The sequence below is a fragment of the Spermophilus citellus genome (genome assembly GCF_964194105.1).
Source record: "Spermophilus citellus genome assembly, chromosome: X".
NCBI classification, from domain to species: Eukaryota; Metazoa; Chordata; class Mammalia; order Rodentia; family Sciuridae; genus Spermophilus; species Spermophilus citellus.
The window spans coordinates 104,975,430-104,989,251 of NC_138190.1; the positions used below are offsets into that span (position 1 = coordinate 104,975,430).

General features: G+C 32.7%; 1 protein-coding gene across 3 annotated transcripts in view; it reads left to right on the plus strand.

Annotated features, from left to right (window-relative positions):
- RADX (RPA1 related single stranded DNA binding protein, X-linked) overlaps window positions 1-13,822 on the plus strand; it is a 65,238-nt gene that overhangs the window by 44,650 nt on the left and 6,766 nt on the right. For 2 of the 3 annotated variants that reach the window (XM_081278180.1, XM_081278181.1), the window contains 2 exons: window positions 3,701-3,991; window positions 11,913-12,080. In XM_081278180.1, the coding sequence (XP_081134306.1) occupies window positions 3,701-3,991; window positions 11,913-12,080 (459 nt within the window). Of the gene's footprint in view, window positions 1-1,761; window positions 1,810-3,700; window positions 3,992-11,912; window positions 12,081-13,822 lie in introns of all 3 variants that reach the window. The other variant, XM_081278179.1, reaches the window with a different exon arrangement.

Consider the following 13,822-nt stretch of genomic DNA (forward strand, 5'->3'; position numbering starts at 1 on the left):
TCTAAGATTTTTATTAGAACATTTTTTATAATAGGCAAAATTGAAAGCTAAATGTTAATTAACAGAGGATATATACATAAAATATAGCATATTCATATACTAGAAGATATCTTGAAATTTCAGTGAATGAATGAATTCTCTATATGTGGCCTGGGGACATTGCTTAGCAGTAGAGCACTTGCCTCTCATGTACAAGTTCTTGGGTTTGATCCCTATAATTTCAAAAAAAGAAAATAAAAGAATAGATCTATATTTCTCAATCTTGTTACCAACATATTCCCAGACATATTTCATGATAGCTTTGGTTTTTTTCCTATGTCTGCAAATTCAAAATTCATTCATGTTATGAATATGTAGTTAATGTGTGCATAGTTTGTTGTGCCAGGTATTTTGAAGTCTATAAAGTTCAATATCTTATCCTTTATATCTAGTAACTTAGATAAGTAGATGTGATATACATTTGAAAAGTTCACAATTAATAAGAATGGTACATCTAACATCACAAGACATTAAAGGATTACAGGTAAACCCTGGCTTATATAATCCTTTAAAAAGTCTAGTATATAATTACCTCCAAACGTAGACCTTATCACTGACTGGAATACCCTGTTCTTCTTTAGCCTTGTAGATCTTGCATCACATGGGGTGAGTGGAGGTAAAGGGGAAGGAGACAAGGAAAATAGTTCCTCTCCTTCCCCCATGCTTCTATACATCCTTGTCTACTATTATCCTCATAATGAAATGTTCAAAGTAGATATTATGAAGAAAATCACCAGGCCTGTATATATATTTTGTACTGCATCCTTCATTACTTTACAACTTAAATTTAGTCTCCTATTTAAAAATTTCCTCATTAAATCATAAAACTGATCTCACTAGAAATAAGAGTTAAATGAATAACTAAAATAATAAAGTAGTAATTGTAATTATAAAATATAGAAATATAATTTTGCTACATGATTAATTTGTATTTACCTATGTAAAAGTAGGCTTAAAACATGTTCCATACAACAATTTTAACAGCATTTAAGCTAAAACTAAAAGAATTCCAGTTCACAATTTTCCATTCTACATTTAGAAAAACCTGAGCTGTAGATATATTTTGTCTCTTTCCTACATTCCTTTGAAATGTTGCTATTCACAACCAGTAATTTCCAATGTCTCCTGTACTGGTTTCAGACCCATTTATATTAATTAATTAATTATGAATATATAATTGGGGTAGGTAATTATGATGCTAAAATAAAAATTATAAAACATATTATTTAGAGGAATTTTTCCTGTAAGCATTAATATCTTGATGGTCCTCAATATTAACATCCAAATAAAAAATATTAAAAAAAAATTCTTATTTCTGGAAGGGTCAAGAATGACTTTTTTCCCAGAAGGTAAATGTAAGTACTTAATTTTTTGAAAACTACTGTAGCATACAACATTTTTTTATAGTAATGCTGGGGATCAAACCCATGGTTTTGGCCATGTTAAAAAAGTACTGTACTGCTAAGCTACATCTCCAGCCCCAGCACATACCTTTTTCATGCTGTATTCTAGAACAAATAAGAGAGAGATGTTCTTTATGGTTTCAGTAATTGTAATAGCAACTTAATGATATTCAAATTATGTGCCTTTATTGGTTTGAATAAGGGAGATTTATTTCTAGAAAATGCAAAAGATGAAACTATTTCCCACTCCTCTGTTTCGTCCTATTAACTCTTGAGTATTTCTTTTAGATTTAATTTTATTCCTTTCTTTTCCATGTAGGATTGCTTTCCCGTTTGTTGTCAAGCATTATTATTGGAAGTCAATTAAGTATGTTCATCAACTGAATTTTGTGTTTAAAAAACTCTTTTGTAATATTGCAGTGTTTTAGATTCTTGGTAAGAAATATATGTTCAAATTTCTTAATATTTCCTTATAACTCAATATAATATTTTACTTTGTACTCCAATTTTGGTAAGTCTTCATCTAGGCTTAAGAAACCAAGCAAGTAGTCTTGAAATATGCAATAAAATCTGAAAAGCAGAAGTGGTATGTTAACTGTACTGAAATCTTGCCATTAAAACCACCTTCTGCCTCAATAATGTTTCTTAATACTAGGGTAAGAATCAGTACCAGGACATAGGCAGCCTATAAGGAAGCAATAGAGCAAGCTCGTTTAACTCTGAAAGGGAGTTGCTATTGGATTTCCTTAGCTAGTAGAACTAACTAGAGAGTCTTGTTCCACATCCATTTTTCTGATTTTACCATATGTCTTCAGTTCCTAGGGTATATTATTCAATTAGAATATTTTTGTACAAATTTCTTAACATCATGTCTGACCCATAATAGGTACTCAATAATTATTTTTTGGGCCATGCAAGGTGGCACACACCTATAAATCCCAGTGGCTCAGGAGGATCACAAGTTCAAAGCCAGCCTCAGTAACATAGTGAGGCCCTAAGCAAATCAATGAGAACTTGTCTCTAAATAAAATATAAAAAAGACCTGAGGATGTGGCTCAATGACAAAGCACCCCTAGGTCCAATACCTTGTACAAAACAATTATTATTATTATTATTATTATTATTATTATTATTTGTTGAATGAATGTCATAATGTTAAAGGGATAAATTGTGTTCTGCCTTTGAAACTAAACATTATAGGTAAGTTGTACATAAGAGTTAAATTGATTTAGAACCATCAAGAATTGAATAAAATGACCTCAAACAATGAAAAAAAAAAAAAGAATTGAAGAGGAAGCTAGATGCAATGGTATGTGCCCATAATCCCAGCTACTCAGGAGGCTGAGGCAGGAAAATCACAAGTTTTAGTCCAGCCTGGGCCACTTAGAAAAATAATTTTAAAAGGGCTGGAGATGTAGCTCACCAATAGAGCACCCTAGGTTCAATCTCCAATATCACCAAAAAAATAAAAATGTAACAAGCAAGAATTAATTTCTTTCATCTCAATTTAGTTCGTTCTTTGTTTTCTATGTTATTTATATATAAAGGATTGTCATATATAATAAATGATCCTTCTTAAGAGGAGATGTATCTAGAGTAAAGATCATATTTGTTCAGGTCACTTTTAGCAGAGATGAACAAAATTTTATTTTAAGCTCAAATTCTACCAATAATGAGTGACCTCTAAATGGTGCCATTCTCATGAATTTATTTCACTTGAATTTATGACTGAATATAAAAGGAATGTATGTTTATTTAAGAACACTTGGAAAATACAGAAAAAATATAAAGAAATTAATTATAATAGCCAGGTGTAGTGGTACATGCCTGTAATCACAGCAGCTCAGGAGGATGAGGCTGCAAGATCTCAACTTCAAAGCCAGTCACAGCAACATATCAAGGCCCTAAACAACATATCAAGACCTTTACTGTAAAATATAAAAAGTGCTGGGGATGTGGCTCAGTGGTTGAATGGAACTGGGTTTAATTCCTGGTACCAAAAAATAAAAAGATAATTACAAATATCGATAACTTTGACAATACAGAAAAAATATTGCTTTTAATCTATTGGAATCAGTGAATCTAGTTCTTTCCTTGCTTTGATAAGAGTTATCATTTGGATATTCATTTTGCGTTTTAAGTGACTGATTTTCAAATTTCTCATCTAGTCCTGATTAATCTATACTTTTTTCATAGTGAATGCCTTGTTTTAACTAGCTTATAAGTCAGATGCATTTGTTTCATTGTGTCTTCAACAGGTCAAGAAAGTACAAGTGCTAGTGCATTAGGCAAGGGCAGAAAAACCATAAGCGATAGGTGGGAGAGCCAAATGTGGAGAGAGAAAAGTTTTGGCTTAATAGACCACCTACATTACAGCCATGTGTATCCTGAAAGTATTCCACGGAAATTTATTTTAGAACACAGAAAGTTTCTTACTCAGCAGTACAATTCTCAGCCTGCAAAATATGTACCACCAGAAGGAAGACCCCCAAAACTTGATGACTTTATGAGTGCTCGAAGCCTTGGACATTTCGAAGTAACCATCCTAGGTAAGTCACCCGTTCTTTTCTTCAATTATTTTTAATGACATAGTTTAAATATCAATACTATTTTTCTTTAAAAAAAATAAGCCCCCTCCACACATGCTCATGAAAATTAAGCTCCCAAGGGGCTTCCATTTGGCTAAAAATAAAGGAATAGAGCACTAATTCTGCAATAAATGAAGCTCTAATTTGGGGATTTTCAGCATTGACAAATCCTTGGAAAGTATTTGAGAAGAGAAGAATTGAAATTAAAGGAACTTTTCTTCACCCCTAACTATCTGACTACTGTAATTCTAAGACTGGTTCTATTATTTCTTAGCCACTGCTTTGTTTATATACTATGCTTCTTTCTCAGTCCATATGAACCGTTGAAGGGTAAAGTGTAAGTTAAAGAGAAGTAGTAATAATCAAGGTAAGCCTCTATGAAAATAGGTCTATTTAGCGGGTGGGGTTGTGGCTCAGCAGTAGAGCACTTGGTTAGCATGTGCGAGGCCCTGGGTTCGATCCTCAGCACCACATAAAAATAAATAAATAAAATAAAGACATTGTATCCAACTACAACTAAAAAATAAATATTAAAAAATAGGTCTATTTAGCCTCTGGGGTCGGGGAAACAAAATTCTCAAGTAACTCAGGTTGAACAGAAAGAAATTATTGAAAAAACTAACTTTGTCTGATAAGGGGAAATAAACTGATTCCCCATCTTGTTCAAAACTGAGAGATACCTAGCTATAGAACTTAAAACATTTAAAGTGAAAATTTTAAATGTAGATTTACTTGTTTGTTTCTAATAAAAGAAAAATATACACAAAGATAATTCTAAAATAAAACCTTTGCCAAAATGATTCTCGGAGTCAAGGAAAGAATTTTGTGTTTCATAAGAAGATCTTAGCACTAGATCTTGCTGCCTTAAAAGGAAGCAATGAGGAAGAATCATGAGCACATTAATTTAATGCCTGGAAAAAATAAAGTTAATGGATTTTTACATCTGTAGTTCTGGAACGAACTGCCCTGATTTTTATCAAGACAATTTTCCCCTTTATTCTCCCCTATCCCTTCTTCCCTAACTCCTCAAACATAATATATATATATATATATATATATATATATATATATATATATATGCATGCACATGGATAAATATATGTATAATCTATGAAAAGGATGAATTTCCACTGACTTCTACAGATCTAAGGTTCAAATATTCTCCACTAGACTATATTACTTGATCTCTTCAGATAGTTTATCAATCTTAGTTTAATATCTGGGAAGCAAAAACTGTAGCAAGATTTCCCATACATCAAGAAAAGTAACCATGGAAACAGTGAGTTCATCTCAAAACATAGAAATTGAATGATTTCTTCCTCTTAACATGGTACCAATCCATTAAAACAGATTGACTAAGACAGCTCAGCTATCTTACATCTAATTGTAAACTTTTTGTAGCTTTGGCTATGAGTCAGCTGGAAGCAAGAATCAAATATAGAAGACAAGTTTATTCTGCTTGCCAGCTCTAATTCATGTTAGAAGCATTATATATATATATTTTTTTTTTTCTCTGCCTGTTTCCAAGGATGGTTTGCAGAGTTAAAATAAAGTGAAAAATAATCCATTTATGAATAAAACAATACAGAACATTTTAAAGGAAGCAGAAAAGGAAGGTGTTAGTAGGTCCTTGTAGATAACTAAATTACTACTGTTCAGCAGTAATTTTCCCTGAGCTTTCTTGCAGGAAGGGAGAAAGAGTTTTGTTTTTGTTTTTGTTTTGCTTCTGATTACATATTCAATGTTAAAACTTAAAGAAAGTTGGATAATTTCTAGTCAATATCTGGCTAGGTTGAAGCCAGATCATGATGAAAAATAGTACTCCTGAAGTATCTAAACATCCTCTGTTGCAGAGAAAACATTCAAATAGAGGAATTCTTTTTTTTTCTTTCAAACAAAATTCAAATCTGAATATACTGTATGAAATTATCATATAAATAGCACACAATAACAAAAGAGTCGATTTCATCAACTATAGCTTTGTCTTTCAAGGTGTGGAAATGGGGCTGGGGTGGGTGGTTCAGTGGTAGAACACTCACCTAGCACGTGCAAGACTCTGGGTTATATCCTCAGCACCACATAAAAATAAATAAATAAGTAAAGTAAACGTATTGTGTCCAACTAAAACTAAAAAAAAAGAGAGAAATAAATATTTTTTAAAAAGTGTCCTAAATGATAGTTGATTCCTACATAAAACTTATACAGTCATTACTCATATCATAATAAGGCACTTCTATAATGGTGTTTATTTTCACTTTATTATTATGTAATCATGCACTCTGCTTTCTAATGACATAACTTAATATAAAATATATGCAACTAAGATAAGTAGTACTGGATCTAATGATGCTCATATAATGTTAGTGAAGGAGGTACATTATCAAACTTATCCGTACTCCTTGGAATTCTTAGATATGCTAGAGAAGCAGCTCATTCAGTCTTCTTCTCTTCTCGAGGCAGACATTGTCACAGAGAGAAAGCCACTAGCAAGGATACATCTGATCATCAGGCATGCAGGAGTAGAATAAAGGTTGAAAACCACTATTCTCTGGGCTGGGGATGTGGCTCAAGCGGTAGCGTGCTTGCCTGGCATGCACGAGGCGCTGGGTTTGATCCTCAGCACCACATACAAATAAAATAAAGATGTTGTGACCACCGAAAACTAAAAAATAAATATTAAAAAAATTCTCTCTCTCTCTCTCTCTCTCTCTCTCTCTCTCTCTCTCTCTCTCAAAAGAAAGAATAAAAAGAAAACCACTATTCTCTAACTAGAATTGGAAGTTTAGACATTCTCTTATACTGGTTAAAATGAGAGCTGATTATCAGATGTAAGAGTGGTAAATTTGTCAGTTTAGGAAAGTATTTCAAGTGTGGAAATAAAAAATGAACACAGGAAAAAGGATTAAATCTTTATGAATGGACTGTTTGTTTAAAGATAGAATCCTAAAACTAAAAGATGACTTTAAGTATATCCTGTACAAGGGGGACAAACTTCTGTAAAGGACAAAGGACAAACAGGTTTGAGGCTTTGCAGGCTATACAATTTCTGTTGCAGTAACTTAGCTGTGCTGTTTTCATGAGAAAGCAGCTATCAATGATATATAAATGAATGTGTGCATGGCTGTGTTTAAATAAAAGTCTATGCACACTGCACTTTGAATTTCATATTTTTGTCCATCACAAAATATTGTTCCTTTGTTTTTTTAAAGGGAGAGAGAGAGAGAGGGAGAGAGAGAGAGAATTTTTTAACATTTAGTTTTTAGTTTTCGGCGGACACAACATCTTTGTATGTGGTGCTGAGGATCGAACCAGGCGAGCGCGCTACCGCTTGAGCCACATCCTCAGCCCCTGTTCCTTTATTTTTTTTAACTGTTAAGAATGTAAAAGCCAAACTTTACCTCATGGTGTGTACAAAACCAGGCACAGAGTAGACTTGACCCCCAGGTTCTAATTTTCTGACCCCTTTTCCAGGGCTCTGTTCTTGGCTAAGACTGCCATCACCAATCTAGACTTACGGATCTGTATACTTGACATACTCCTAGCATAGAGATTGTCTAACATATATCGACACTATTTCCTACTGGTTTCTTAGTCCTCTGCATTATCTTGCTAATCTCTAGAGGACCCAGCAATTTTGATGTACCAAATTCTTGAAACCAGAAATGTTATTTGGATCCCAGCTTTGGTCCGTTGCTCTGACTGGTAAAGGGTGAATTGTTATTGTAAACTTTGAAAGAACTGTTAATCTCTCCGTAGTTTTAATGGCTCTCAACAAGCAGTTGGATACTTTGCCAATATCACAAATGTATCACAGAAGCACTGGTTCTTGTCTTAAAATTCTTGTTTTGCTATCTCTATCCTCAAATCAATAGACAGTAATCACTAAAACTTTAGCCCATTGTTTACCATTCATGATCACATACTTTAAGGAGAATATATCTAGATGAAGTGTCAAATTAAAACTTTAGTGCTTTTTGGGCTGGGATTGTGGCTCAGTGGTAGAGCACTCACCTAGTACATGTGAGGCCCTCGGTTGGATCCTCAGCACCACATTAAATAAATAAATAAATAAAGATTTTTTAAACAGACTTTAGTGCTTTTTCAGAGATACAAAATTTAGAATCTCTTAGTCATTCTTTCCCAATATTAAGAATTATTTCTTACCTTAAAGAAGATATCTCTTAAAAGCTTGATTGGACTTACAAATGTTAACAGTATAACATTTGCTCCAATAACACTGATTTAGTTGCCCATGAAATCTTATGAGTCAATCAAAACTTAAGAGTCCTCTCTTCAATTTGTACTTGGCATAGACAATTAGAAACATAATCCAGGGGTTGAGGATATAGTGGCTAGTAAGTACAAGGCCTTGGGCTCAATATCCAGCACAAAAAAAGAAAGAAAGAAAGAAAGAAAGAAAGAAAGAAAGAAAGAAAGAAAGAAAGAAAGAAAGAAAGAAAAAAGAAGGGAAGAAGAGGTTAAAAAATAAAAAGAGAGAGGAGGGAGGGAAGGAAAGAGAGAGAGAGGGAGAGAGGAAGGAAGGAAGACAATCCAGTCAACCTTTCATAAGTCTTTAAGGGCCATCCATTTGTCTTTTGAAAATCATGATATATAATTACCAATAATAGAATTATTTGGTGAGGGAATAAATAGTGAGGGAACCAGTGCTACTCAACTAATTGTATAAATAGGGCTTTCAACAAATAAGGAGGTATATACTTCAGGGGTACATACAAATAATTGGTTCTGAACAAAACGGGCTAATACCAAAGAGGGCAGGAATTATATTGGCTACTTTAATAGGAGAAAAAAAACAAGATTAAATAAAGTCTTAGTATTTCAGTATAACTATAGCATAACAAACTTCCTTGATGTCACAATTAGTACTGTTAAATTATTATAATATCATTATATATTTCATACTATTATTATACATAATTATCACACATATATTACATCATCATTAAATTTTAAAGACAAGGAAGAAAAAAAAACATATGAGCAAATTTGCTCCAAAAATCTTGACAAAAATGTTAGAAAAAAATTATCTTAATAACTCTCATATATCATAGCCATTATTATTGAGGTTTGTACAGTACATTCAGGGCAGTGGGTATATAGCTGAATTTATATTTGAATGTTAATACAAAAATGTCTTAAAGTTTGATGTTGGAAAATTATAGATTAAATATACAAATGTACATTTATTTATTCAAATTAACAAGTATATATTGAGTTCCCACTATGTGCCTAATACTGGTCTAAGTGCTAAAGTTAAATTAGTGAACATAACAAATAAAATCCCTGCCCTAAAAGAGCTTACTGTAGAGTCAGATGGTGATAGGTGACAGAACAAACAAGAATGCTGTGGTGGAGAAAGGTTCCATTTTAAATAGATTACTCAGCAAAGGTCTCAATGAGAACATGGCATTTCACCAGAAACCTGATGGAGGAGAAAGAGCAAGCCAAGTGGTTATCTGGGATAAGAATATCCTAGGCACATCACTAGAATTTGCACTCTCAAGTCTAGTTTCAATCAAATAATCTTAATCTTACTGATAATGTTAAAGCTAAACTCACAGTATTTTATAACTTAGAAAGCAGCTCAAAATACACTTACAAGTTGAAGCAATATGGAAATCCCTCAAAAAAAAAACTAGAAATAGAACCACCATTTGACCCCGTTATCCCACTTCTTGGTATATCCAAAAAAAGTTAAAATCAGCATACTACAGTGACACGGCCACATCAATATTTATAGCAGCTCAATTCACATTATCTAAGATATGGAATCAACCTAGGTGCCCTACAGCAGATGAACAGATAAAGAAAATGTGGTGTATATACATAATGGAATATTAATAGGCCATAAAGAAGGGTGACTATAATATTGCCAGTAAATGGATGGATCTAGAGACTATCATGCTATGTGAAATAAGCTAATCCCCCCCCAAAAAAAAACAAAGGTTGAAATGGTATCTTTGATATGTGGATTCTAACAGACAACAAAGGGGGAAGAATAGAAGTTCATTGAGTTAGAAAAAGCTGAATGAAGGGAAGGAATTAGGGACAAGAATAGGAAAGACAGTGGAGTGAATCTGACATAAATTTCCTATCTACATATATGAATACAACACAGTGAATCTCAACATTGTGTACATCCACAAGACTAGAATCCTAATTAGAATAAGATGTACTCCATGTTTGTATGTCAAAATTATCTCTACTGTCATGTGTAAAAAGAAAAAATAAAAATAAAATACATTTATAAGTTGGAATGTATCATATGATCCATGATATATTTAATACAGAGTATTCTTTTTATAATAACTTATTACATTAATGATATAGCTTAGAGTTAAATTTACTCTCAGAATCACAGAAATAAGATGTACCAACATGTACATTCACAGGAGCATTGCAACACTACTAAGAGTTATAGGATAGCTATACTTCTTATAACACTGAATTGGAGTCCTCAGGAAATTCTAGATTACATTATTGTTTTACATTATGAATACCAAATTTTAGTGATCTTTAAAAAAATTTAAGCAGCCCTTAGTTATACCTTAAAGTTATGGGATCTAGTGTCATTTGCTCATAAATAGCAAAGAATTTGCACGTCTGGGTCAATTTGCAACTTAACAAGAAGGAATTTGTTTAACCATCAGTGGCCCATACTCAGTACTTAAGAATCACTATAAGGGATGAACAGGAGAAATATTAAGGACATAGAATTTAGGTGACCAAATATCCAGGAAGAATAAAAGGGCTAATGAGGATTATGACAACTCCTGGATTTCTGGCTTGGGAAACTCTATGAAGTTCATAGTTTTAAAGCTGTTCTCTTTTTGTTTACCCTTGATGTAGCCAGACTGGTCACCTTACTCTTATCTAAATCTTTGGCTTATGTTATTCCATGGCATGCCTGAAATGCCCTCCTCTCTGTTGCTTAAACGCCACTCATCATTTAGTACCCAGCTCAAATCCTTGTCTTCCTCCAAGAAGTGTTTTTGTTTTGTTTTGTTTTTATCCACCCTAGCAAGCATAAAGAGATGGCAGTTAAAGGACAGTATTCACTATGGCTAAGAGCCTTTTCTACTGAAACCATTTATTAACCCTAATAGTTAGTATGTGAACTATGTCTTATGTATTTGAGGACAAATGGGACCGAGTTACATCATCCCTGGTCTTGCTGAAGCCAAATATCCAGATGGCAGTAAGGGAACCAAAAATCATCTCTCTTAATTCTCCTACCTGTCATGAATGATCAAGGAAGCACTCTCTATGTCTTCATTCATGTGACAAGGCTATTCTCTGGATAATAAAACATTAATTTTATATCAGTAGGGAAAACATTTTTAATTGTTATTTCTAGAAGTGGTGATAGGTTGCACTGAAGTACCTACTTTTTCAACCTATAGCAATTCAGCACATTCAAATCAAACCAGGGGCTAGGGTTGTGGCTCAGAGGTAAAGCACTCGCTTACCATGTATGAGGCATTGGGTTCGATCCTCAGCATCACATAAAAATAAAATAAAGATATTGTCATAAAAAAAGATCAAACCAAGATAGGAATAGAAAAGACAGTGGAATGAATTGGACATAACTTTCCTATGTTCATATATAAATTCACCATCATGTACATTATGTAATCAGTAAAACTCCACATCATGTACAACCACAAGAATGGGATCCTGATTAGAATAAGTTATACTGCATGTATGTATAATATGTCAAAATATTCTCTACTGTCATGCGTATCTAAAAAGAACAAATACAAAATAAGATTTAAAAAAAGATCAATACAGCAAATTTGGCCTTATTAGCACCATAAACTAACCCATCAAACTTTTAATAATATGTAATTTTCTCCAACAGGTCTGAACCATGAGATTGCAATTGACGTTGCATTCCTACCCATGTATTGTCCAGAAGATGTCCGAACATCTCAAATAGACACATTGTTGACCTGCATGAATTACAGCTGTGTATATCCTCCAGAAGTCACTGTCAGTGACCGATTTCCAGGCCCCAGAGCACTTGCAAGTAAGAAAATCTGTGTTCCTTTTACTCAGGAAAAAAATAATAAACAATTATAACCTTTTCCCATTGACAGTATTTAATTATGTAAGCAACTCTAGACTTAAAACTTGATGTAGTTTAACTAAAGGTTTATTTGGTAAATGTGCCCTAAGACTTATAAAATGAGGTTGTATCTTTTAAATAAATTGAGCAACTTGTTTCTATTCTGGGCAGGCATTAAGAAATGTTCTTATAATATAATTTGATATGTAATTATTTCATCAGATCTAAATGACATACATGTGGAACTGTGCAGTTCTAGTCTTTTTATTTTTTATTTTTTATTAGTTTTCTTTAGTTATACATGACAGTAGAATCCATTCTGAAAAAATTATACAAGCAGAGATTTTATCTTATTCTAATTAGGACTCCATTCTTGTGGAGATACTCTCTTCTTTTAACTCAGGCCAGACAATTTGTCTTTTTACCTTATAATTGTCTGAAATCCCAATATCTCCAAAGTATAATATAGTAAAATTTCTCTCTTATAAATGTTTAGTTATTCAAGTGCTAAACAATAAATTCCTTGAGGACGGCTAGGAGTGTATGAGGTCCCAATAGTGAAACTCTTCCACCAAAAATTTGTTTAGGCTACTAAATAATATATCAAACTTTATTTCTTTAAACTTGTGAAATTATCTGTCAAATGGTAATTATCCTGTTTATGGTCTGTTTTCATTTATATTTCCAAAGCATAGAGTGAAATTCTAGCAGTTTTTACTGAGCTTACATTTAAAAGATAATACATTTAAAAGAGCATTTAAGAAAGGCTTTATTTTCCTGGGATTTTGTGGTAGGTCTTTCTAAGATGACAAAGCTCTTGAGTGTATGTTGTTTTTGAATGAATTTTTTATGAACTGCACCCAATGAAGTAACTTTTGACAGTAATGGTTATGCAAACTGAACACAAGTGTCTACTTTCATAAGAAATGAGGTTTTATATTTTCCCACAGCCCATTTTAGAGATGATATATTGGTTGACTTGCAGTATTACTTTTTATATTACAGCTCCTTGGGCTCTTTGCAATTCTAGATTTCTTAATTTATACCCTAACCTGTAGTTTAAATATTTCTGTACTAATTTTTGTTCCTTGCAATATTCACTTCTGTCACATATCTTCTGCTATATGTATATTCCATCAACAATACAAAATATCAGGTCAGAGTTCTCAGTTATATGCTTATTGTTAGTGCCAATATTAATACAGTAGTCACTAATATGGTCACATGAAAAGTCTATCAAAGTAGTTAATATTTGGATATGAAGGACAAGAACCACTAGGGAATAAAATAAAATGGTAATCAAAAGCAAAGTAACTCATCTTGAGTGTAACGCCATGTTTTTCATGCTTTGGCACTAATAATAATAGTGTCCATTTAACTCTGTGGTAATCATTGTGCCTGTACATTTTATACATTTAAATTAATTTTACTAATAACCCTGCAGATTGCACATTAATATTTCCTATTTATAGAGAACTAGACTGAGAATCAGAGATATTCACCAACATGAGTAACAGTCACAATTTGAACCAAAATCTGTCTGATCCAAACTTTTCCATTCCTTTCATGATTCTAACTAAAAGATAAAAATAGAGTGGTGTGATATAGTGAGACATGGATTCATCCTTTAAACAGTTTTAATAAACTAACATTTTATTACAAAAGCTACACATGTTAATAATTAAAATTGAAACAGGAACAAA